At 37.7% G+C, this 26,126-nt stretch overlaps 1 protein-coding gene across 1 annotated transcript; it reads right to left on the bottom strand.

Annotated features, from left to right (window-relative positions):
* Positions 1–533: 533 nt before the first annotated feature.
* LOC117435126 (tyrosine 3-monooxygenase-like) lies at positions 534–25,086 on the bottom strand. Its single transcript, XM_034906857.2, has 13 exons — positions 24,967–25,086; positions 23,764–23,967; positions 18,115–18,289; positions 17,053–17,141; positions 16,374–16,441; positions 14,944–14,994; positions 14,075–14,220; positions 12,315–12,450; positions 12,049–12,118; positions 10,396–10,452; positions 9,327–9,422; positions 7,092–7,225; positions 534–6,849 (listed from the first exon to the last, which is right to left on the bottom strand). The coding sequence occupies exons 1-13, from the start codon at positions 25,057–25,059 to the stop codon at positions 6,690–6,692; spliced, it is 1,479 nt and encodes a 492-aa protein (XP_034762748.2). The 5' UTR covers positions 25,060–25,086; the 3' UTR covers positions 534–6,689.
* Between the last annotated feature and the right edge of the window lie 1,040 nt (positions 25,087–26,126).

Genomic DNA, 26,126 nt, shown 5'->3' with positions numbered 1-26,126 from the left:
ATCTGCCGTTTTTTAAATTCACATCTTTATGAGAATGGATGCTTTTGTAACCAGTACTGTTTTAGTAACAGATAAAAAGTTTTAAAATTAAAGTAAATGTTTGCTATAACATGTGTTTCTTTCAAAACTGAAAATGTAAGACATATGTAGTTAATCTTGTAAGATTTATGGAGTTATTTCAAGTTTTCTTCAGCCCACTCCTTAATGTACAGTGGTTAGGATACCTGATAGTGGCTTATACAGCTCAGTAATACTAAGGAAATGTATCAACTGCAAGATGAGGCATCAAACGCTTCCATTGTCGAGATAATATTAATAAACATTTTCACAGCACAATACACAGATGGTGTCTTTATTTTTAATTATCTCCAAGGCCGTCCATCTATATCAGATTTTAAGATTCTGATTTTAGGGTCGAGGCCTCTTCTGATGTGCCTTATTGTCTTTGCGTGTGCGCTCTGTTATATTGTGAAATTCAACAATAAAGTGCTGGTTCTCGTGTAAACATTTTTAAAAAATTGAGACACTTTGAGTGACAATGAATAAATACTTTTAATGTATACATGCGATACATTTATGAATACAAAATACGCCTTAAAAAATAACTGATAAAATACAACCAATTCACCATAAACCAAGAAGATGAAACCAAGAAGATTCTTCCCAGGGCTTTTCAGCCAGACGTGTAGCCCAGCTAAAGCCTAGGGCACACATGAGGACCGCGGGAAAAGCAACATTTTGTAGCGCATATCGCTCACCATTTATTTCTTATGACACTGAACTCACATTGATGAAAAAATACCATTGCGGAAAAGTATCGCAGCGGCAGAATTTTAAAAAGGCAAAATAATGCTAGGGAGCGATATTATGTAGCTGAGACATTTTCCCTCAGCTGCAACTCTAGCTCTAACCAATCAGGTGAGTGGTTTGGGATTGCATGATACATATCTGGGTGAAAACTTTAGAATATCCATCAACATGATTTGTGTGATTAATATATTGTACTACTTCCTCACACACATGTAACAAGAAGACATGTTAATCCCAAATTACATTCAAAACATTTTGGCCTGGTTTTATTTGGTGCCTGTTAGGGGTAATACAGTTCTTGATATTTAATTCTCTAAGAACAGACAGTTAAGGGGGGGAAATGAAGCTTTCAGAACCATAAGACATTTTTTAAAGCATAATGAAGAGTTGCCCTACTAAATTAACATCTTTCATTGCCGTTTATTTAAAATGTCCAATTTTGCGGTATCACCCCTCACTGCTCCCTGCTAGCGGTGCCTGCGCTGCTCATGTGTCTGCCAGGCTTAAATGCAGCTGTGATACTTTTCCGCTACGGTATTCTTTTGTCAATGTGATTTCAGTCTCATAGAAATAAATGGTGGCAGTATGCGCAGCAAAACTCTGCTTTTTCTGCACGATGCCACTCCGCTCATGTGTGTCCCAGGCTTTAGTGCTTGTTGCCACCCAGCTGAAAAACCCAGAGCCACCCATCTTGCAGATGCTACTGTGCCTTTAACGATAAGGATTTGTCTGTGGCAGGCTGGAAGTCAGTATTGTAGGGTATAAAACTCGCTAATGCGCATATTTATTAAATAAAATAAAAGGTTTAACCTAACACCAAACAAAACAGAACACTTATACAAACAAAATGGCACGTGGGCCAAAACAGACAAACAGACACAGAAGAAAACAAAAATCGTGCTAGTCTAAAACTAGCACACGTAGCAATTATTTTTCTTTCTAGTTTTACTTTCTCTTAACCTCCAGACTCTCGTTCCACCTCCAAACACACTAACCTCTTTGTCACCCGTGATCACCCTATTTATACACCTGTGGCTGGAGCCTAAATTAATCATTCAATCAATTCACGGCAGAAGTGATGACAGTGGGGCGAGTTCCTCCTCCCGTAGCATCACTGGCAGTGGAAAGGCTACTTGTATTTTCATTTTCTTGCTCTTTTAAAAACATCTCCTTAATTCTTCTGTTATTGGTCTGAACCTCATTGTTTCCGATTGTCCATGTATTTTTTTAAATGTATTATTTCTTCTCTGTTGTTTTGTGCTTGTTGTAGCGAGAGTGCCAATGACAGCAGTTTGTTTTTGCCGACCAGGGACCGCCACCTATGAACTTAGAACAGGGGTGGGCAATTCCGGTCCTGGAGAAACGGTGTGCCTCCTGGTTTTTGTTCCAACTGTGCCATAAATTACTTAATTGCACCAATTAAGTGCTTATTATAAGCTTAATTGGTCTGTTGAAACAAACACTTGTTTGTTTGGTGAAAAAAGTTACATTTTGGGTTCATCTGATCATAAAATTTGGTTGAAGAAATTATCAGGCTTCTTCAAGTATTCAATGGAAAACCAATCGCTTTCTTTTGTGTATTGATTTTAACAAAGGTTTGCATCTTTGTTTTCTTGTTAAGGTATCATTGAATTGTTCGCTCGTGAATTTCTTTACCATCTTGTCTCAGTTGTGACAAATCTTTTGCAGTAATCCAAGGATTTTGCCAGGCTGCTGGAATGATTCTCCTTCCAGATTTTGCAGAAATTTTTCTTCGTCTTCCACACCTGGAGCTAGTTGCAGTAGTTCTTGTTCTGATGTGTTTGTCAATAATAGCCCTGTGCCATGTTGGCTGTGTAGTGTGATGTCACAGACGCGGAAGACAGACAGACAACAGTCAGCACTGGAGTAATGAATGAATGTGATTTATTGAACAATATAAGGCTTAAACAAAACACTTATTCAAAACATAAGGCACGATGGCCCAAAACAGACAAACACAGCAAACAGACACAGAACACGCCAACAAGTATCGTGCTGGTGTAGCAAACTAGCAATTAGTTATGTTTTAAGTTTTTAGTTTCTCTTTCACTCACATCTCGTTCCGCCTCTGAACACACTCTACGTTCAGCCAAAGCTTCTGGTTTTTATATTGTGGCAGAGGGATTAACTGGCTATTAATTACCTAGGTTATCCCTCTGCCACATTTGGCACGAGGGTTCTCATATACGTGGTTAACAGCCAGTTTGTCAAAAATCACTCGCTGTTGACCACGCATTCTCACGATTTTATCTGGATAGGGCATTTTAACCCCAACCAGGTGTTGGTCAATCATGATAATTGTCAATAATTTGCAATGAATGGGTTTGATACGAAATATGTTGATTGCCCAAATTATGGAATTCGTTTTTTTTTTTATTATTATTTTATGCATGTTATGTAATCATTTGCTGTTTTATTATAAAGCTGAATCTCTGCTTTAATTTATATCTTTCAAAAGAACAATTAGTAATGATAGAAAACACTTTTTGTGGATTTTCTCATTTTTTTTAAAATGCCTAAATACTTGTCTGTGACTGTACATGCTCCTATATCTGGTCACACTCACTGGTGGAATAACTATGGTACACCATTAACATTAATTATATTTTTATATATATATATATATATATATATTATAGTCAATGCTTGGAAATTCTGGCCTGTGATTGGTTAAAAGCTCATCATAGGAAAAAAAAAAGATTTAACTAATTCTTCCCCTCACATTCTTACACCACCTGGCATAGTCTCTGTCTGTCATGTGATTGGTTCAAATCACTGTCAGTCCCGCCCCTTTTCAAAGGAACACCCTCCACCTCCACTCCTAAACAACAAGATAAAATATTAGAATGAAAAAGCTGAAATAAATTATAATTTATAATAATTATAAATTATTACAAAACATACTAAAAAAGGAAGAAAAATACTTGCAGTATGAACTTCAAAAACATGTTCTGTTATTTATGCATGTTATTTACTTCTGCTGCATCAGCTATATTTAAACAAAATACTGTAAAGCATAAATATTTGTTCCCAAAATATTTGGCAAATCACACCCATAAAACCTATTTTGCTCCAGAAATGTTGGCAACCGCATGCACTGGTAGTAGTATATTATTATGCACTAAGATATTCATGCCATAAATGTTAACTTTTTTTCATATGCGAAAAACGTATATAAACAGACTTGCAAATATTTATGGCTTTACTGTATATAAAGTCATATTTACTATCCAACCTTGCCTCTCATTATTTTGACTGCAGCTTCAGGCATTATAGCCCTCTGTCGGTAACAGTAGTCTTCTCGAGTGGCATTTAATTTTCCACTATGGCCGAGTCTGCAGTACATATTTAATATATGAATCATTCAAGAAAATAAGTGAGGCAAGGTTAAATACAACTTTATATATTTAGTTTAAATATAGCTGATACAGCATAAGTAAATCAATCATTAACAGAATAAATAACAGATAATGTTTTTGAAGTTCATACTGCATACAGTAGTTATAAAAGTTTTTTTGGCGTCCAGCTCTCCGTGTGGCTTGCTGACTGCTGCATAATCCAGTTTACATCCCGGCCATCATATTTGTTGACATCGTCGATTCAGAACAGTGACGTTTTAATCACCATTTTAGTGTCTGGAGCATCTTTCTTTTGTAGTATTCTTTGTAATTCATTTTCTGTTAAATCACAGAATCAGTGTTCAGCCATTTTCTCTTGTTGTGAGTGCAGGGGAGAAGGGTGTTCCTTTGAAAAGGGGCGGGAATGACTGATGTGAACCAATCACTTGACAGACGGAGACTATTGCCTGGCGGTGTAAGGACGTCAGGGCAATAGTTCAATCTATTTTTGCTCCGACGATGTTTAAACCAGTCACAGGCCACAAAATCTATCTGGATGCAAAGTTTCAGAATTTATGTTCAGGTTTATATATATATATATATATATATATATACAGACGTGCTCAAATTTGTTGGTACCCTTACAGCTCATTGAAATAATGCTTCATTCCTCCTGAAAAGTGATGAAATTAAAAGCTATTTTATCATGTATACTTGCATGCCTTTGGTATGTCATAGAATAAAGCAAAGAAGCTGTGAAAAGAGATGAATTATTGCTTATTCTACAAAGATATTCTAAAATGGCCTGGACACATTTGTTGGTACCCCTTAGAAAAGATAATAAATAATTGGATTATAGCGATATTTCAAACTAATTAGTTTCTTTAATTAGTATCACACATGTCTCCAATCTTGTAATCAGTTATTCAGCCCATTTAAATGGAGAAAAGTAGTCACTGTGCTGTTTGGTATCATTGTGTGCACCACACTGAACATGGACCAGAGAAAGCAAAGGAGAGAGTTGTCTGAGGAGATCAGAAAGAAAATAATAGACAAGCATGGTAAAGGTAAAGGCTACAAGACCATCTCCAAGCAGCTTGATGTTCCTGTGACAACAGTTGCAAATATTATTAAGAAGTTTAAGGTCCATGGAACTGTAGCCAACCTCCCTGGGCGCGGCCGCAAGAGGAAAATCAATCCCAGATTGAACAGAAGGATAGTGCGAATGGTAGAAAAAGAACCAAGGATAACTGCCAAAGAGATACAAGCTGAACTCCAAGGTGAAGGTACGTCAGTTTCTGATCGCACCATCCGTCGCTTTTTGAGCGAAAGTGGGCTCCATGGAAGAAGACCCAGGAGGACTCCACTTTTGAAAGAAAAACATAAAAAAACCAGACTGGAATTTGCTAAAATGCATATTGACAAGCCACAATCTTTCTGGGAGAATGTCCTTTGGACAGATGAGTCAAAACTGGAGCTTTTTGGCAAGTCACATCAGCTCTATGTTCACAGACGAAAAAATGAAGCTTTCAAAGAAAAGAACACCATACCTACAGTGAAACATGGAGGAGGCTCGGTTATGTTTTGGGGCTGCTTTGCTGCGCCTGGCACAGGGTGCCTTGAATCTGTGCAGGGCACAATGAAATCTCAAGACTATCAAGGCATTCTGGAGCGAAACGTACTGCCCAGTGTCAGAAAGCTCTGTCTCAGTTGCAGGTCATGGGTCCTCCAACAGGATAATCACCCAAAACACACAGCTAAAAGCACCCAAGAATGGATAAGAACAAAACATTGGTCTATTCTGAAGTGGCCTTCTATGAGTCCTGATCTGAATCTATCGAACATCTATGGAAAGAGCTGAAACTTGCAGTCTGGAGAAGGCACCCATCAAACCTGAGACAGCTGGAGCAGTTTGCTCAGGAATAGTGTGCCAAACTACCTGTTAACAGGTGCAGAAGTCTCATTGAGAGCTACAGAAAACGTTTGATTGCAGTGATTGCCTCTAAAGGTTGTGCAACAAAATATTAGGTTAGCAGTCCCATCATTTTTGTCCATGCCATTTTCATTTGTTTTCTTATTTACAATATTATGTTGAAAAGAAAATCAAAAGCAAAGTCTGATTTCTATTAAATATGGAATAAACAATGGTGGATGCCAATTACTTTTGTCAGTTTCAAGTTATTTCAGAGAAAATTGTGCATTCTTCGTTTTTTGTGGAGGGGTACCAACAAATTTGAGCACGTCTGTATATATATATATATATATATATATATATATATATATATATATATATATATATATAAACCCTCAACATAAAATCTAAAACTACTTGAATCCAGATGATATCACGTGCACATATAAACACAGATGTGAAATTTAAACCTAATCCAGTGCCTTTTATTTCAATCTAGCTATTTTCTAGCTAGCCTATCCAACCCCACAACAGTGTAGCAGCGCTACACAGAAGCAAATTTATGTCGTAAGAAAACCAGCACATTCGGCACAGTGGTTTGTACATTATTATCTGACAAAGTTCAGAGCATCAGTAAGAACCCTCAATTCCTCTTTTAAAACTTCCAAGCCAGTTTTGATCTTCTGAGGATTGTCCAAGACTTCCATGCTGTTGGTGTAAGGGTCAAATCGCACTGAAAAAGGTTTCTTTATATTGGCAGCGTAGGCTCTACAAGAGAAATATATATTTAATATGCAGATCACTAATTGAAGCCATTTTCCAAAGACATTGTAACTGGCTTAAAGTGTAACAGAACACTTTATATCACAGAGTTATATTTGTAAACTACCAGGATCTGAAACAGATTTACAAAGTGAATCTAAAGAAGAACACACAAGCTGAAATGACTGTGATACTCATACCAAGCTGATCTTTAATAAAATAGTGTTATTAATGAATTCAGTCCATACCGGAGCTTTTCCTTGGCATCAGCGAAGCTCTCTGACACAAAGTACACTGACTGGTAGTTCAGGTCCTGGTATGGTTGAACAGCAGCAGCATCAGGATGGAACTCCCTCAGCTCCGGCTCATCTGACAGAGAATGCTGGGAAGCAACATCGCAGGAAGAATGGTATTCATCACACACCATCAGTATAAAGTATTAGGTGTTCAAGTACATATACAGTACAATGTGCTTTTACAAATAAACATGACAGATTCTCATGATCAGCCCTAAAGCTTATTCTTCGCAGTCCCTCTTTTGAGTCATAATAACATGGTGCTGCCACTCTCCGCCACTGTCTTTCATGTGGACTGAAGAGCTGGGAGAGACCCCCTTTCCCGCTGCCTAGCCAATTCTCTCTTCTCATCTGCCATACCTAAGCAGGATGCTACCAAGATACTGAACCGGGGGAAGAGACGGAGTTGGCAGACTGGCCTCTGCCTGGTCTCCTCTGGTGCCTAATCAGTAGGGGTCAGAGTGAGGAAAAACAGCAGCTGTGGGAGCACAAAGCCCAATGTACCATCCCCAGCCAAAATCAGCAGCTCCCCCTGCACCATGAGGCAGTGATTTTATCAAGGGAGCCACAGGGGGCTGTCAGATTGTCACATTAAGCAACATCACAAACAAAATACTGGAAACGTCTTGTGTACAATTAAACTAAGAACCTTGATGCTTCCACGCCAGTCTTAAAACATGTAACATAAAATACTTGAGGGTTCCACTGTATGCAATATCTTTCATTAACCCTTTGAGTAGTGTCGTGGAAATTTCAATATCTCCTTTTAGACCCAGAAAGAATGTGCCAAGAGACAAATTGAGTCAAACAAAAGGTTACCTTTAATAAGTTTGCAAACTGGCGCGCTCAACAAAGTAACACAGACTCTGTTAGCAATAGGCAGAGACGCACCCCGAGCCGTTTCTGGCTCCTCAATATATAGTCAGCTTAAACAAGCTTAAAGCAGGAAACTAATCGTCCTGCCCTTATATGGCACTTAATGCAGTTTAACTATGTCTTACAGAGGAAGTGTATACCATTTTAGGTAACAGAGAATAGTAAAAAGAGGAAGTATTAACTATGTTTGGTGTATGCAGGGTGCAGCTGCATAACAAGTTTATGCTAGACATGACAGCTAAAATTAGTTTAGACTGGTTGTTCCTTGTTATCTGTGGGGCTTGTTTACCCCATATCTGATTGGCTGGGGCAATCGCACCACTTATAGTCGAGGTCTGATTGGTTGTTACCGGGCAGACTTTCTGGAACCTTCCTCGGCCAGGTGTGTGGCGTTGTGCCAAGTAACACTTTGTAACATCCTTGTATTATAAAAGTATATAAAATATAATTAAGAAGTAAACTTACACAAACTATTTTTTCTATCTCACTTCAGTTCCCAGTGTCCTAGAGATACCGGGCAGGGCTAGTTCTTACCCTCATTGTTCCATCTATAAGCTCTTTGTACTGTTAATGCTGTGTCTAGCTTTATTGAGTTATTTAATGCCATTTAGGCAATACCTTATAAGAAAATAATCCACTACAGTAGCGAGTTCTAAAATGCACTGCTGGTCCTATATTTATTTAGTCATAGGGAAAGGTTTTGACTAAACATAACATGTAGGCAATAAACAACGGGGTGGAACAACCACAACAGCATGTCCTAACAAAAAAAAGGGTGTGAGAGAGAGAGAGAGAGAGAGACATGAATAAATCATATCTGGGTAAACAGGTGGTGGGGGTGGAGGGAGTGAGAGTGTCTAATGCTTCAGCGTTTGATACTCCTTGAAGCATGGAGCAACGCACAGAGCTTGGCGCCGCCTCTTCGCTGCCACTTGCTGTTGATGATAAATATTCTTCGCTTATGTCTGCACCGACATCTGATCCAGTGGAAGAACTGTATGTATTTGAATTTAAATCGGAATCTGAATTCAGCATTATTACTAATACTTCTTTCTCACTGAGCGATTTTCGCCGGTTTACAAACACTGTTGACATTTTTGTGAATGGGTTTATTATATGTAATTCAATCAATATCTGGCAGAGGGCGCAAGAGACCAGTAAAATGTGTTACAGAAACCTACTGTTATAATATTATGTGATCAGGGGTTGTGTAGGCTCAGTAATTCAAGTTTAAAATTTGCAGAACGTACCGGTACGTTCGTACTACTCAAAGGGTTCAAATAAGTTGCGATTAGAAAATAGGTCACTTACTAAAAGCTCTCCATATGATGACAGCAATCCGGCCCCATAGGCTTTAATAACGCCACCCTGTTTACAGAGTCCAAACTCCACTGTAAACCAGTAAAGCTGAAATCACAAAGAGAGGCAAATAAAAAAATATCATTACAATTACATTCCACTGGTGAAAATAAACAGTGCACCATTACAGCATTGGACTATTAATCTTATTCAAGAAAATTTTTTATTTTGGAATTGTGATAAATAAGGTATATAATTTCCATTTATAGTAACAATAACCCCCTCTATACTTGTATTTTTTCATTTGTGGATATTGCTCATGGGAAAATGCCACTTTGGGGTGGATACGGTAAAAAAAAAAAACAGTATTTTATTTTATGGTGCTGTTCGACCATTGTGAAGACATAGGAAGAAGGTAGCGCAGAGGTTTTCTGGACCGGGGCCCGCCTTTAGTGGTAGCGCTTGGCCGCCTGTAGGCCAGCTTATGTTTTCATTGTTTTGTATCTTAGTTCTCTGTGTACAGTCTCGTTTGTGTATATGTGCCCAGGTCTATACCATTGTTGGCACAGCCTTGTGGTTCCCTATTTGCCTCAGTCCATCCTAGTTGCACCTTGATACTACATCAAAAAAAGAATTGCCACAAATGAATCAATCTGCGCGCCTGAGTGACATGTTGAAGCACAACACCTGTGTGTCTGTCATCAGATAACCCATAACCCCCTATAACAGGGTTATACAATCAAATAGGAACCGCTTGTGGTAGCATTTGAGAAGCCCTTGATGAAAACACATATCTGGTAAAGGTGATTGGATGTTACTATTGACAGGGAAATATTAGGCTGGGAATACATTTGAATTACAGCACTGCTACCCTTAGCAGAATTAAAGAATTACTAAACAAAACAGAAACTAAAGAGAACTGCATTTAAGTCAATTGTCTTCATCACCGTTAGTTTCGTTTTGTTGTCTGGTACTTCTTTAAAAGGTACGATAAGAATAGCAACACCAGAGCTAAAATGTAAAACCAATCAGCTAAAGGACAGCAGTTGGCCCAATCTTTTTTAATCTGTACAATACTTACTGTTGATAATTTTTCAATTTCTTCATCAGATGCTCCCATGGAAGCCAGACCGATGTTCTTAAAAAATAGAAAAACAAATGTTATTACCAATATTGCTATTATTTTGTAGATCCAGATTTTTGTGTTTTTCTAAAAAAAAACAAAAACTTTTTTTGTTGGTAACGTAATAGGATCAATTGAATATGTGCAGTTACAGACAAAAATATTGGGGCCCTACGCTTATTATACCATAATTCAAAGTAACAGATAAGGACAAGCATTTAGTAAACTTTTACCACCTTCTAATAAAACAAACCAAAAAAATACACAATGTCTAATAATTTAACAAATAATCTATCAAAAAACAAACAAATGTATTTCATTTAAAGTGTTTGTTCATGTCAAAAGTAGAAGCATCCCTGCTTTAGTATTTCATGTGTTCTGCTTTTGCTTTTATTATGGCTTTAAGATGTTTATGATCATTCTTAACCAGTACTATATGTTACATCTTGTTGGTGAAATCTGGGCCAATTCTGTCTTGCATATTTCCTTCAGCTCAGACAGATTGGATACTTGGCTACATCTTTTTTTCAGATCAGTCCAAAGCATTTCTATTGGATTGAGATCTGTTGATTATGAAGGCCATTCTAGAACTTTAACCTTTGTTTTCTTCAAGAAATATAGCGTTGACTTAGCCATATGCTTTGGGTCATTGTGGCGTTGGAAGATGTGTCTGCCATTCAGCCTACGAGCAGATGGTATCATTGTACTTTGTAGAATGTTTTGATACCGCATTCATTCGATCTTCAATCACATGAATCTCTCCAGTCCCTGAACTACTAAAACACCCCCATAACATTATCAAAAACACCTCCATGTTTAACTGTAAGAACAATGTTTAATTCATTGAAGGCTTTCCCTTTTTTCTCCAAACATACTATGGTTCATTTTTGGGGAAAAGTTATATTTTAGACTCACTGGAACCAGAGAATTTTGTTGAAGAATGCACATTTTAGTTTGTTTTATGAATTTTCTTTAAAGGTGGTTTGCAGCGAGGTCTACGTGCACACAACTCTTCTGTGTCTAGGTGCCTTTGTACAGTTCTTTCAGGCTCTGTTACGCCTGATGCTTCTAGTCTTCGGCTGTTAATCTTGGATTTTTTTTTAGCTGCTCGGATGACTCTACCTGCTGTACCCATAATTCTTTGGATGTCCACTTCTTTCAAGCATTTTAGTTGAATTTGTTCTGTGGTACTTCTTTATTATTGCTTTTCTCAAAACGTGAATCCAACTCCTTTGTCTTGACCATCATCTGTTGTGTTGCCAAAACATTGTTCTTCAACAGATGCTGGAAATAATTACCTCTTTTTCTGGCTATTGACTATAATGCAGCTTAGTTACTATGTAACGGTTTTCAATCAATTCTTTAATTAGTTCTATGACATTTTGACAGACTTAATGTAAAGGTGCCAATACATGTCATGAAAAAACATTTGAAATTGCTTAAGTGTTTTTTTTTTTTTTTATAAAGATAGATATGTGGCAGCTTTTGAAGCTACTTACTTAACACGTTTTCTTAATGGGAGGGACCATGTTTAAGCCTTGGTTATTACATGTTTAATGAAAAGTAGCATGATAGAGTATAAAGGGAGGAGAACAAATAAAACAGCATTACCTGAGAGAACTGTGCAAAGGTTTTGTCAGCCAGGATGGGGACGTGGCCTAGAAGCTCATGAATGCAGTCTCTATAAAGAAGAAACAGAAAATACCAGGTAAGTTAAGTTGTCTTACCAGGGTAGAGGGAAGTATAAATCTGTGTCTGCTGTTTTACATATGGAATAATGAAGCAGAAGTTCCTGGTTATTGTACGGTTATTCCTGGTGTACTCACGGCTCAGGGGAGTGCGTGGCTGATTAGAGCAGAGTGAATGTGTGTACTCACGGCTCAGGAGAGTGCATGGGTGAGGAGGCGTGGCGCACGTACTGCGTGCACTGGAACACACGGAACGCCAGACTCGCCAGGAAATCTCGGGCTGACAGGAGGCCGGCAACGGGGCGCAACTGGAACCCAGTTCTTTCTGCAGGACACAAGTATTCAATCAAGACAACCCTAGCGATTTAATGAGCAGCCGATAAAACATTTAACAACCTTTTATATTGGTCAGCTGTGAAGAATTTTTTCACAACCACAATAAACAAGACACAAAGGGCCACATTCTCAACCCTCTTTTTTTCTGTGAAGGGCTTTGAGAATAGTCCCATATTTCCAAAGTGTTTATTCCAGTCTTTAACTCTATTTTTTGAAAGATGAAAATGCAAAAGTAATGTACAAAATTAAGAAACAAACAACTTGAGAGGACTCAAGAGACCGCCAATTGCATTACTTACATCATTGATATAATTTTGTAAAGTTAATCAGTGTTTTTCTCCTTTAAGAAAATAAAAGTTAAACTGGAGAAAACTCTTTGAAAATATGGCCTATGTATTTTGCAATGCCATGGTAAAATGTCATCATTTGCTACTCATGAATTCAATTTGCAGTTCATAGTCATGTACACCCCCCCCCCCCCCCATTTATTTTCATAAATCTTTGCTAGCTAGAGAAGTCGCTATTGAATTGATTGGATATTGTAGTACTGTACATCCTGCTATGACTAGGGGAGTAGTGAAACATTAGGGCCATAAGTCCGGCACAAATCACATTACATTCCCATTAAACTTCGAAGCTTCAGTAAGATATGGCCGGGAATCTGTAGGGCAATGCGAGAACACTCACTGTGCAATTCCTGTTCTCCTTCATTTTCCAAGAGAGGAACCATCTTGGTACTTTTCCAAGGACCATTACCAGAATTGGACCAAAAATATATACATACTGGTAGTACTTTAGATAACTATCAAAGAAATACCAGAAATACCATATTCAAACCCGCAACCAACTTTTCTTGTAAGCAGCATGTGAATATATCTTAGCAGTGATGGATTTATTCTAGCTTGATAAATATTTTGTAATCTCAAATAGAGAAATACCAGCTACAATGTTAGGAAGAAAAATGTTTATTGGTATGTTAGCCTTGCCTTTCAGGAAATCTGTAGCATGTGCACTTCCTAGGTCATTTCACCTAAGCAGGGTCATCAGGGTCTCTTGATCTACCCCTCCTACTATGCACTGGAATTGCCTGACCCACGCACCACGTTACTGGATCTACTAATATGTCATTGTAGATATAACTTGTTGTAATCCTGACTTGTTGCCTATTTAATATTGTATTTCAGTAGTATTATTTGCACTTGCTGTAAACTATAATGTATTTAAATATGAATCTTGCATTGTAACCCTGTACTGTCCTGTAACACCTGAAGTTGCCTTGGATAAAAGGCGTCTGCCAAATAATTACATAATAACAATAATAAAAATCTTACAGGCCACAAAGCATTTCAGTCCCTAGAGGAGGCAGCTGGTTGGTTACTAACAGGAAAGAAGGCATTGAAGGGATGTGGACAATTTTACTCTTCAGCTGAAATTACCAGGAAAGTTCAGTAAAAGAAAGGCTTGCAAACAGAGATTTGTTGTAGCCCAGTGTATTACCAGTTATCATATTTTAAATGGAATTATTTTGTTAGAAGACACTGACAAAGATTACACAACCGTTTCACCTTCAAAATAAATATAACCAGGAAATTTGATTCACTGGCACAACTCACCTTTAAGAAAGCGTGACACGTCCTCCAACTGGGGAATGTTGTTCTCGCTGTAGCCACAGTGTCTTTCCAAAAGCCTGAAGGCCTCTAAATGTTCACTGCAGGCGTGCGTGGGGTAGAGGCCCTTCAGGGTTGAGTATACCTCGTGCCTACAGAAATACACAGGAAGGTGTTGAAAAAAAACAAAGATGTAAACAGCATATCTTAATCCTGGGTTGTTTGTCACAGCAGATATACACTAAAACCTCACTGTAAGGCTACCTTTAGTATAAAGAGCTCCTCACAATTAAGGCCGCTTATATTACTGTTCCGATTTGCTTCTATTGACAGCAAGGAAAAGCCAACTTCAATATTAAGCCACACCTGTATTCAGTATTCATTACAAGGCCACCATCTCCAGTCCTTAATGTATTAATTGTTTGACTATGTACAATAAATTCAGTGTTAAGGACACCCAAACTATTTTCTACTTTAAAAAAAAAATTCAAAACAGTTTTCCATTCTAAAAATAAAATAAATGCTGTTTCTATTTTGAAATAGGAACACTATTCTGTAAATAGTAAAATATTGTGGTGTATTTGATATACTTTAGACATCCTTTATAAATATTTATTACATTTGCATGGTAATTTTGCAGTATTACCATGCTTTTAAATACTAGTTCTCTGCTCTAATATGCTTACCTATACTTTCACTATGCTTCATGACACTTCTCTATGCTTTTACTATGGGATACTTTTATAGGGGATGATATTGGGAGCGCTGTTGAGTTTTAAACATTTGCCAGAATGTTATGACAAACCTATGAATCCATCAAAGTGAATCTAAACCATACCAAATTGTCCTTTTCATTCACATAGAAACACACTGACCATGTGCCAATTTCTTCTTCTGTGTATTCTACTCGTGGTATGGGGTCACCGCTGTAAGAAAAATAACGATTAAATTATATATATATATATATATATATATATATATATATATATATATATATATATATATATATATATATATAAACCCTGATATTGCATTGAAAGTAGTTTGTGCTGTTGCCCACAAAAATGGTCAATATCTTAAAAAATGTTGGCCCTCCAGATCAATGTGGCAGCCCAATATCTTAACCTGTTGGGTTTTTAAATATGAAAAATGAGAATGCAAAAACTGTGCAGAACTTCACTTCTCTGGCACTACAGTTTTGTTATAGAACATCTTGCAGCGTTCACTATGCAATACTTTATCATAGTGTGGTGGAATAGGTGTTCCCGACCCTAATTGGAGGCTTTAGGACCCTGGGGGTTGGGAGACATTGCCAGATTGGTGAGGGTGATTGCAAAAAGCAGCCATCTTGGGAATGTAATTGGGGTAACTGTTCAATTAGCTAAGGGGTAATTATTAGCTAATTAGAACACCTGTGCACACTTAGCCACTGCATAAAAGGAAGGGAAACCCTGTATATGTGGGCTGCTGTTTGGGTGCTGTGTTGAGGCAAAGGCATGGGTGCGTACAGACCTGAAAGAAAATGGATTTAATAGTTATTCTTGTTGGATTTTGTGACTGGTAAACAGCTTAGCTATCTGGTATAGTTAGAACTGAAGACAATTTTAGTTTAGAACTCCTGGAAAGAGTTAGGCTTTTTTGTGTTTGTTTTATTTTGTGTTTTATAAAAAGTGCACTTGTATGTGCTTAAAACATACTTGGGGACTAGGACTTGTTTATTGGTGCACCCACATAAAACCATGGTAAAAGTCCCGGACCTAACCTGATACGAAGAAGCTTTGCCACACTTGGCCATTATCTTGTGTTGTATATATTGCAGACATCTGTTTTTCATAATTAAGATTTGTTATTTTTTCACACAACCGGCTTGGGGAAATATCAGCTGAGGAATAAAACAAAACAAAATAAATATGTTTGCCAGGAGGATCTGTGGGAACAGCAGTGTTGCCAAAAGCAACCCTGACCGATACAAACATAAGATTCATGCAAAGAACCAGCTAGACATGCAACACTGGTAATGTATGTTAAAGCAAGAATGCAAGTGTGACTTCAGGATAAGAAAAGGATTCCATGCATGCCTTGAACAATAATAAGAGTTTAAGTGGATGATGCATGGGATGAATAAATCACCCAACGAATTTGCAAGAACTAACAAATGACTGCAAGAATCATGCAAGTTTTGCATAAAATTATATGTGTGAAATCCATCCTTATCCTTGCATAGTTCTTGCTTTAAACTTTCAGTTTGGAAACTGAGACCCTATGGTTTCTGCTAGGAAAGAAATACAGCAGCCAGGCCACTTACTGTTTGTAGTTGAACGCTATATCACCTATAGCTTTTCTGCGCTGTCTGTAAACAGGGTCAGAGAATCCCTGTATAAATTAAGTAAACATAATTAGAAACATTGAAAACATATTTTAATAGCCAACAGCTTATTCCCAACTTACCATATGTGTTATTATCTGTTATAAGACTATCCGAGTTATAAATTTGTTGAAAAATATTTCAACAATGTGTACGTTTCTTCTGCTTCTTGGTACAAAATCATTACAGAAAATGGTGCTTGTTCAGCAGAGTTAATGAGGAGACAGCCCCTGTGCTTCATCACTTCCCTCAGGGAATGCATTCCCAGTATTCCAGTCGGCATGCAACGCTCATGCAGCATCATCCTTCCATCTCCTTCTATACCTCTAGCAGCCCCTAAGCTTATATATGTGGGAGTCGCTGATCGCTCTCAAATTTCTATCAGGCAATTGTCACACTAAGCACAGCAGACAAGAGGCCAAATGCATCTGCCCATCAAATTGTGTTCTTGATATCCTCAATTCCATATTGTACAGGCTAGCTTAGAGACTGTCTTAAGTGAAATTGAACACATATCATGGGATAATAAACTGAAAAATATTAACATTACGCAAATTCAGAGGGTATTCAGTTAGGCACTCACAATCATTGAAAAAAGACATCCTAGCTGTTCACTTACTGGGTGGTCTTGGTCAAGGTCTGGGTCGAACTTCGTTACCAGGTGGTGACATCTATCTAGCTCTGCAATTTTTTTGGGAAACCAATGAACTGAAAAAAAAGAGTTTATAGGTTATGAGTGCAGCAATTTATATTAGGGGGACCTAAGAATAAAGCAGTTATCGAAAGTGATTTAAAAAGTAGCAGATTATCAAATGCCCTTTATGTACCAAGGTATGAAAACTCAGAAGAAATTAAGTCAAGAAGACAGAAGTTTCAGGAAGTGCCTTTAACTGTGTACTGCATGTAGGTCAAAATATATGTATGTCTGTAAAAATACATAAATCCTATGGAGGATCCCATATTGAATTATTTACATTATGGGAGCATTAAGGTAAATAGTTGGAACAAAATGTACCAAATGTAGTTTTCAAACTTTGTACAGGAAACACATATTTGAATATGTTACCTAAAGTGTTCTTGTAATCTCACTTACCCTGCACCTCCATTTGCTACGTAGGTCTCACGTGTGCAGTTTTGAAATAAGAACAGGTATCTTCTCTTTAAAACTGGATTTCTGGTACTATATAAGGTTAAAATAAGTTTCATGCCTTTGTCTCAGAAAGTCTGTTACTGCTTCACTTCCTATGTTGTTTCACCACAGCAGTGTCTTCTGGGTCAAAGCATGTTAGTGGCTGAAATTATGTCAGTCCATAGGGGAAGCAGCTAGTTGTAAAGAAGGAGTTGAAGGGGACAATTTTACTCTCCAGGTGAAATGACCAAGGATGTGCAAGAATAGCCTAACAGCAAGACTTGCAAAGAGAGACTTCTTTACCCAACGTAGTACCATATTGTTTTAAAATACAATACATGTTTACTATAACATGTGTTTCTTTCAAAACTGCACATTTGAGACCAATTAAGCCCATGGCAGTGCACAACAGGTAAGATATATGAAATGTACGAAGGGTACAAAACAAGGAAGGCAGCGCATGATATTTTGTAAATAGCTATAAATAGTACAATGTTTACTAAGCCATTTACAACATGACACAGAGGCATGTGTAATGCTGTCAGATCTTACTCTTCTCCTCTTTGGTTGTGCGCACGTCGTCAGAGATTCGCTTGACTGAGCTGATGAGAGTGTTGATATCAGACACGTGAACTTCACACCGGACGAAATACTCAAGATCTTCCAAATTGTCTTTTGGTTTTCTGCTGGGTCTTGTCTCAAGATGATGGATCCTTGCTTCGAAAGTCTAACAGAAGAAAAAAACAGGTATTAAATCCATCCACAGATCTACATAGCCAAAAAGTATAGAGTAAAAATCACTGCAATTTTAAAACTGTATTCAATTTGGGTCACCACATTACCAAAACACATTGTGTCCTTGGAGAGAGATCAATGAAGAGCAATCAGGCTGAAGGAATGAGCTATGAAGAAAGTGAATAGAACATATGTATTTATTGATTGGTTTATTTATTGTCATCGGTGTTACAAATCTCATTGAGAAACAGAAATGCAATATGATTTTTATAAACATATACTAAAAATATACTCCTAAAGTGCTAGGGGACTACGGCTTATGTCCTCCCATATATCGCACTGTCCCGCAGGCTGTAAGTAACCGATCGTTTCAAAAATTTTACGGAGTGTGTGGGAGGGTTTAATCTCTAGAAATATGTGAATGGTGTATTGGTCACGTCATTTAAACAGTGGATGATTGATGTCTAAATTAGCCTATAGGAGTGTGAAGGAGATCGAATGATTCTTGGTGTTAGATCTCCCTCTCGACCTGTGAGGGCACGGTGCAAGATGAACAGAGTACCCTTAATTAAATGGCACGACAATTTATTCCGTAGGGTAGGTGGAAGTCGGTCATTTAGGAGAGAAACAGAGCTACGGTATCCAAACTCAATGACCCCGACGGTAAACGGTGTGGCATCCGAGGATTGGAGGAGCGGATGCGCTCGTTAACTTAGGGGTACGTGATCGGTTCCTTTTTTGCATATGGTTAGGAACAACCTAGAAAAGGAGACTGTATATTGAATACCGTGAGTGTTATTTGTGAGTCTGTGTTTTAAAACTGTTTGTCTTGGGTTTGTTGTATTCAAAGAATACTAACCCACACGATCCGGAGCTGCAGCCGCAGGCCAGCGTAAAAACTGGACATCACTGCTCACCTTTTCCACTACAGGAACCGTCTTTGCACCACTAATGGAATTACGCACTGTCTGTGTATATATGTTTTGTGTGGGTGAAAGAACTGGACTTTGGGTTACGGGTCAAACCCGCTGGATTATAAACAGAAGTGTTACACGCCGCTGTACCACTTCTTTCATTATTGTTTACAGGTTTTGCCTTGAGGCTCTGGACATTTAATAATTTAAATAAACACCCTTGCACCTGTACAACATTGTCTGTGTGATTAATCTGCTCTGCACTGCACTCACCTGCACGTATTCACCACTTTGCCACAAGGAGTTATCCCTGCTATTCAGTCTGGAATCTGTATTATATTGCTTTGATCTGATCAACTTGTGATGGCTACAACATTTAGGGTATCCAAGGAGCTATTTAGGCAAACTCAATCTTATTTTCAACAATTATTTTCAGAACTAAACAATCGCTATTGATTGCTGCAGGCTACCCTATTTTGTACCGCATGCAATCTAGCACATGTCAGTGGCATAGTACCCTGCAGGCTGTGAGTGACCAATCACCTCTACAATTGTAGGACATGTGTGGGAGGGTTTAGTCTCTCAAACTTTGTGAATGGTGCACCGTTCACGTCTATCAAACATGCATTATGATTGATGCCTAAACTAGCCGATAGGATTTCTCCTTGTTGTTCAGTCTAGAATCCAGCAAGTCAAGACAGCAACCAAAGTCTGTATTTATATAGGATTGTGCTTTGATCTGAGCAGATTGTGATGGCTACAACATTTAGCACACCCAAAGAGCTATTTTTGCAAACTTGATGTTATTTTCAACAGTTATTTTCAGAACTAGTCGTTCGCTAGTGATTACTACAGGGTGCCCTATATTGTACCGAACGCGATGTATATCAAAGGGTTAGGGTTAGGGTTAGCCCCGCAGGCTGTGAATGATCAATCGCTTCGAAAATGTTAGGACGTGTGCGGGAGGGTTTAGTGTCTTTCAAAATACTGTAAATCCACAAATATTTGGCGAATTACACCCATAAAACTTATTTTGGTCCAGAAATGTTGGTGACCTGTTGCAATATACAAAGCATGTATTGTTAGTGGAATTTGATATCTGTGCAAAAAAATGTTTGCAGTTTTTTTTTTCATACGCGCAAAACCCACAATAAAAGGTTTGCAATATTTCTGGCTTAACAGTATGTGAATGGTGTACCAATTTGTGTTATTGTGTGAAGTTTATTTCATCGATTGCTATATATTGCAGTAACTACTGTAAATTAAATTTCACGCAAAATGGTTGCGCACTGAGGAGGTGGCAAGGATGATGATGGAAACCGACAGTGACTCCTGATTCAGACCCTGGTCTGATTCCGTCAGTGACTTTTACCCTAGTGACACCCCCAGTGATGTCACGGAGGAAGAGGATTGCCCCTCATCCACAGAAGAGCCTGTTAGAACTCCAGAAAGTGAGTCTGAGGAACAGCCTGCATGCCCCAGGAGGCCAAGGGAGTATGTGCCAGTGTACAATTGCCCCCTCCCCCCCAAAAAAATAATGTACAGCCGGACATACCACGCTTTATTGGTATTCCAGTCCAAAGGTGGATACTGCTAGCTTGAATAACCTCCGGTACTGCATGGAAATATCCTTCCAGGGGTGTCAATGGCTTTTGGGGGTGTGTCAGGTAAGAACCCAGTATACTAAATATACATGTTTGGTCTCCCTGCAAACCTTAGAACATACAGAACGTGGAAATCTACATTTGCAGTTCATGTATGCATCCTTTGGGGCATAATTGTGGAACTACATATAAACCTGTGTCATTTCTACCACTTTTTAAGTAGTTTTGCCTCATATCGGAGGGGGTTATAGGTAACAGGCTTTAGGGGTGGGGGTTGTGTTACCCATCCCTGAATTCTATCATTTGTGGGTATTAAGAAAATATATGGTTGTCCCTGGTTACCATGCTGCCCACAGGGAGTTTTGCCATGCTAAATGTGGGGTGGTGCCACATGCCAACATCGGCACTGTCACATTTTTGAAGCAAGCACAAAATGTGACAGTGATCTTGCCAATTTGAGTTAAGTTAAAATAAAGCCTTATAATGTGAGGAGGTAATCCTTAATTAAAAAAATATCTTTTTTACTGCTAAGGTGTTTGGCCAGGTCTTTTTCAGGTATCTGGTGAAATTCGCTCGTTTCTCCAACTGAACGCAAATACGACTTTGTAAGGTTTATGTCCATATGTGTTTTCTTCTTGTATTTTCATTTTCTTGCTCTTTTAGAAACATGTGTTTAAAGGATTCTGTTATTGGTGTCAACCTCGCTTTTTTCGAATTGTAAATATGTTGTTTTGAATGTAGGCTATTCTCCGCTTCGCCGTGCTTGTTGATTGAGAAGGAGATGGCGTAGAAAGGAGCCTAATATGAAAAAAGAATTAGTCACGTTCTGAGGTATGAACGTAAATAATATCAGAATTATTTTTTCCAGTTCAGGGGTCTGTTGCCATGGTAACATGAGAAAGAGAGTGAGAATACTACATGGGCTTTAGTGAGTTACAGGAAAATAATTCCATCTAGGGTTTATGTGATGTCATAAACTACGAGACCGTTGAGTAATTTATTTTCCTTTAACTCACTGAAGCCCAGCTATTTTTTTCTTTTTTTATAATACATGGATATTAGTGTCTGTAATAAAAAAAAGACAATAAAACGGGTGTTAAGGATAACATGTCAAGTGAATTTAATTAATAATATTAACGTAAATTAAATCAATATTAAAAGAATATTAAATATAATTATCTTTTTCATAATTCAGTAATGGTGAATTACGCTGGGTAGATAATGAACTTCAAAAAATAGCGTATTTAAGGAAAAGTCAAATATGGGTCAAAAGTTAAGTATAATCTTCTAGACAAATATACCATTTTGACGTCACTACTGTGGTATTACTGCGGTGTTTTTTTCGAATGACTCAGAATGCAAATATAGCCTTCATCAATGTATGTATGTATGTATGTATCATATATATATACACACACACATACACAGAGAGAGAGAGAGATTATAGACGGGCTTCAGTGAGTTACAGGATAATAATTCCATCTAGGGTTTCTGTGACAGTTTATAAATTACTCGACCGTCGAATCGTAATTTATGACGTCACAAAAACCCTAGATGGAATTATTTTCCTGCTACTCACTGAAGAGGCACATCTATTACTTTTTATAATACATGGATATCCTTGTGATGCTAATATTAAAGACGACAAGGTTCAGCAGTACATTTTTTTTTTTTTTTTTAAACGTAGTGTTTCAGTGCTGTACAGACGTTCTATGTCGTTATCCGTTAGTGCTTCAGCTTTATTTGGATGATTGCCTTTACCTTTTTAATTTATTATTCCTCAAAACTCTAGACCATACTCGGGTATATGCAGTTGACTTTATATCATTAGGAATGCTTTGGTGACAACTTTAAAGCAATATGTTTTCTCCAGCGCCGATCAGTTGTGTTCGCTCTCCGTGGTCCTGAAATCAGGCTGACACACACGCTTTTTAAAATAGTGTAGAAAAGAGAATTACATCAACAATTAAGTGTGTCTTTATTTAAATGAAGTTGAATTGTTGGTTGACGCGTAAATTATTTTAGTAGTAAAAAAAAAAAAAAACTGTAGAAAAAACAATCCACCTGCGAAACGTCCAAGGAACTGAAATTTATGTGTTGAGATCGAGTTAAATTCAGGAAGTATTGTGATGTAAAATAAATAAAACAAATCTACAATGCAAAGTGAAAACAGCAGCTATCAATTTAACTTGCATGAGATTTCCTGTAATAAGGGGAATTAGTCGTCTGGAACACACGCTTTTCTCACAATTGAATTGAATTGAATTCCTCTTCTAAATTTATCTCGCCACCTCTCCGTGTTGTTGTCTCAGCGCAATCAATTTATTTACTATAATCTGACAGCTATTGAATTAACTGAAAGGTGCCTTATATATTGTAATGGTTTCTGCAGACCGTTCCCTGCAGTTTATATTTAGAAACCCAATTGTATTTTACCCGTGTCTGGATAGATGTTATCCTTAGTAAGGGGCTGGAAGTGTGTCAATCCGTCTTGTCAACATTCACAAAACCAAAGCCATATACAGTATTATGTGCATATTTTCCGCGCGTCTTACAGTATGTGATTGGTTTTAGAAAAAATAATAATAAAAATATATTATATATATATATATATATATATATATATATATATATATACACACACACACACACACACACACACACACACACACACACACGGATAGTTATTGACGGTTCAAGACCAAAAATAAACATTCAGTATGTCTTTTTTGATTTATTTTTTATTGTAAAGTTAGTTCTCGTTCATACGTGCAGTATGCCACTGTTTTTAAAAGTTTAAATCTATTAACAATTGGTTTTGATAGACAGCATACTACTTTTTAAAGTTTGCAAGTCTCTCTTTTTTATTACTGTGTTTTGTTAAGTATAATTATTGTCCGTAGTAAAATAAATAAATAAAAAGCACAAGTTTCAATAGCTGGTCTTACCTCAAACACTTTGAAGGTGCGGGATAGAGACGGGTTTTTGGTGCTTCGGAGGGTAAAGAAGAGATTAACCATGGCCTTTCCATCCTCCTCCTCCTCGAAGACAATCTGATCACTGGAATCAGCAGACTCCGCCGCCGCCGCAGCTTCTCTTTCCTTCCGGGCATCTTCGATTAAGCTTTGCCTCCTTCCCACGAACCGAGGAGACTGCATACATTGACAGTAAAGCTTCATTCGCAAATAATAATTTAGGCGGTGCATTCCGCTAAAATGACAACGCTTAAATATCAAACCAGAATTTCCAAAAAATATTAAATAATGTTTCCGGTTTCTACCAACACCGATTTGGCACAATTGCATTTCATTCCAATGTATACTGACCCGGACGATGCTTTGATAACATAGTGTCTTAAGGACATGATCTTGCGATGGTTTAAATTATTCTTAACTAAGTGCCATATGTGATTTACCCCGTATGAGGGTACATGACTGATAGGACCTAAATTGCTTTAACAGCTTAAATGGTTTGTCGTTGTCGTTGTCCCTTGTCCCTCCGAGTTACCTGTCTATTTTACCCAACCACTAAAAAGTTGTGCTAGTTAAAACATGACCCGATAGTCAATGTGCAAGGCTTTTATACGTTAGTACAATTAGGACAGTTTTTTCAAATTCTACAAAATTATCCAATATGCTCAAATGCTGTGTTTTAAAATGAGCACATACAACGCCCAGCCAGTATGCACACATGTCCGTTATACATGAAGTAACGTTTATGTTATGCTTTTTTTTGTATATATATATAATGTAGCAAATAGTATTACAGTATCACAAATTAATGGTGTATTTAAATTAAATCGATGTATTGGTTGACACCTAAATGATTTTAGTGGTAAAAAAAACAAACAAACAAAACAAACAACTATCTACAGAATATACTGTAGAAAAAATGATCAATGACAACTTGTACATGGTTCGTGCTCAAAATACAAAAAATGGGACAATAACTAATGTTCCACAATGGAAGAAAGAAAGTAATCTTGGTGTAGAAAAATATGAATTGAGTATTTAAAAATAATAATAATAATAATAATAATGATGTGAAGGAGCAAGTGTAACTCCGTGCAGTAAACAAATACAGGTTTGTTTCACAAATTGAAGATGTAAGAGAAGTGTCAGAAAGTACTGGTCCTAAGATGGAATGCTTACCGTAACAGACTCGACCTGTTTAGAGTCCAGTTCGGAGACTGCCCTGCGGAAGATTTTATCTGAAGAAGTGGAACTGTTTGAAGTTGGCATCATGAGAGTCTGTCCTTAAACTAGTCGCGTCTCGCTACCGAACCTTTATGTAGTACCCCAAACCCTGCCTCCTCGCATATTTATACAGGCCATTTCTTCTTCCTGACGTCAGGCCCCTCAATTTGCTTACCAGCCACCCCACAGCCTCTGTCACTTCCATTTAACTTAATTGCCTCAATATTGCATTGACAAATACTATTTCCTCCAACCCACCTGCCGACAGAAGCATTTAGCGTATTGCTGGAGCCATGCAATTGTATTTTCATTTATTTGCAGTTAAGGGTCTTATTAAAAAGAAAAAGGTTTGTTTTGAGTACAGACCTGTGGCTGTCCAGGAAATCGGAAAACAGACGGCTCTGGGTCTAATTGGAGCTTTCAGAAAGAAATACCACATCGATGAAGCCTGTGGATTGTTGTGTTCATCACAAGAATAGGTTTGGCTAAACGCATGCAATTTGGAACTTAACGAAGCGAAGTTAGAATTTGAAAGTTTCTGACAAACAAAATAAAATCTTTGGTATGTTTATTTTGAGTTATCCATAGCATATACCAATCAGTACAGGTGTGGTCTTATTACGCGGCTCGCGTTAAAACGTGTACTGCGGTCATGCTGCAAATTATTTTAGCTCAGAAAACAAGGAAACTCCCATCTGAACGGTGCACGACGTATTGAGTTTGGCCCCTAAAGATCTTTTTAATATCTCTCTCTCTCTCTCTCTCTCTCTCTCTCTCTCTCTCTCTCTCTCTCTCTCTCTCTCTCTCTCTCTCTCTCTCTCTCTCTCTCTCTCTCTCTCTCTCTATATATATATATATATATATATATATATATATATATATATATATATATTTATATATATATATATATATATATATATTCACAATTCAGCAAAAGTATGTGACTTTAACTGACGAGCAACACATTGGGTTACCTACAATTGCAAACATATTCCATTTTGTGGGTGATCTACAGTTTGTCTTGTTCGTAGTGATGACGCAGTCATCAATCACAGCACTTCCTGATCAGTGTGCTCTTAATCATAGCCTTGTATGGCTGGAGATCTAATTTTAAC

The sequence above is a fragment of the Acipenser ruthenus genome, chromosome 28 (assembly GCF_902713425.1).
Source record: "Acipenser ruthenus chromosome 28, fAciRut3.2 maternal haplotype, whole genome shotgun sequence".
NCBI classification, from domain to species: Eukaryota; Metazoa; Chordata; class Actinopteri; order Acipenseriformes; family Acipenseridae; genus Acipenser; species Acipenser ruthenus.
Note: the sequence above shows the minus strand (reverse complement) of the source record. Positions and strands in the feature narration are given on the sequence as shown.